Source organism: Eimeria mitis, genomic scaffold (genome assembly GCF_000499745.2).
Source record: "Eimeria mitis Houghton genomic scaffold, Emh_scaff4456, whole genome shotgun sequence".
NCBI lineage: Eukaryota > Apicomplexa > Conoidasida > Eucoccidiorida > Eimeriidae > Eimeria > Eimeria mitis.
This window is the reverse complement of record NW_013572771.1, coordinates 1,117-2,302: the sequence shown is the minus strand read 5'-3', so window position 1 is coordinate 2,302 and position 1,186 is coordinate 1,117. Positions and strand designations below refer to the sequence as shown.

General features: G+C 47.0%; 1 protein-coding gene across 1 annotated transcript in view; it reads right to left on the bottom strand.

Annotated features, from left to right (window-relative positions):
• Positions 1–807: 807 nt before the first annotated feature.
• EMH_0075290 (uncharacterized protein) overlaps positions 808–1,186 on the bottom strand; it is a gene marked incomplete at both ends in the record, with an annotated part of 1,234 nt that continues 855 nt past the window's right edge. Inside the window, 2 exon segments of the mRNA XM_013499575.1 lie at positions 808–878; positions 882–1,119. Of these exon segments, the coding sequence (XP_013355029.1) occupies positions 808–878; positions 882–1,119 (309 nt within the window).

The window sequence follows — 1,186 nt, the reverse complement described above, 5'->3', positions numbered from 1 at the left end:
AGCAATTGAGGATAGAATGCATGCAGCAGAAGCATCTTCTTTCTATACGCTGCAGCAGCAGCAGCTGCAGAGGAGAGCTTAAATAAATGTTTGTTGGGGTCTGTTGCAGCAACCCTAAACCCTAAACCCTAAACCCTAGAAAAAAATAAAATTTATGTATGAACTGCAGCAGAATATTAAAAAAGATAAAAACCCCAAACCCTAAACCCTAAACCCTAAACCCTAACAGCTATCATCTATGCATGCAGCTACCAATGCTGCTGCTGAGAAGGAGAGGATTAGGGTTTAGGGTTTAGGGTTTATACACAGCTCTGGTTTAGGGTTTAGGGTTTACGGTTTAGGGTTTAGGGTTTTGCTGCTGTTGGGGTGTATAGACAACCCTAAACCCTTAAACCCTAAAACCCTAAAACCCTAAACCCTAAAACCCTAAACCCTAATTTTTATATAGTTGTTTCGTCCATCTCTAAACCCTAAACCCTAAACCCTAGACTCATCAAACCCTAAACCCTAAACCCTTAACCCTAAACCACTCTAAACCCTAAACCCTAAACCCTAATCTCAATCCGTAAAAAAAAAGAACAGCAACAAGCCAACACCAACAACAACAACAAACAACAACAACAACAACAACAACAGCAACAGCAGCAGCAGCAGCAGCAACAGCAGCAGCAGCAGCAGCAGCAGCAGCAGCAAGAAAGAGACAAAGAAAGAAAAAGGAGACACAAATAAATTTGGGCTGTTGCTGCATCTGATTTTGGTGGTTTAACACAAAACACGAAATGCAAATACAACCAACATATCTACTCCTCATCCTGCTGCTGCTGCTGCTGCTGCTGCTGCTGCTGCTGCTGTTGCTGCTGCTGCTGCTGCTGCTGCTGNCTGCTGCTGCTGCTGCTGCTGCTGCTGCTGCTGTTGCTGCTGCTGCTGCTGCTGCTGCTGGTGCTGCTGCAGCTTGTGCTGCTTCTGCAGCTTGTGCTGCTGCTGCAGCTTCAGCTTGTGCTGCTGTTGCAGCAGCTGCTGCTGCATGTGCTGCAGCTTCTGCTGCAGCTTCTGCTGCAGCTTCTGCTGCTGTTTGTGCTGCTGCTGCTGCTGCTGCTTCTGCTGCTGTTGCTGCTGCTGCTGCGGTTCCTACTGCCGCTACTGCATATTCTGCTGCTACAGCAGTTTCTACTGTTCTTGCAGCTTG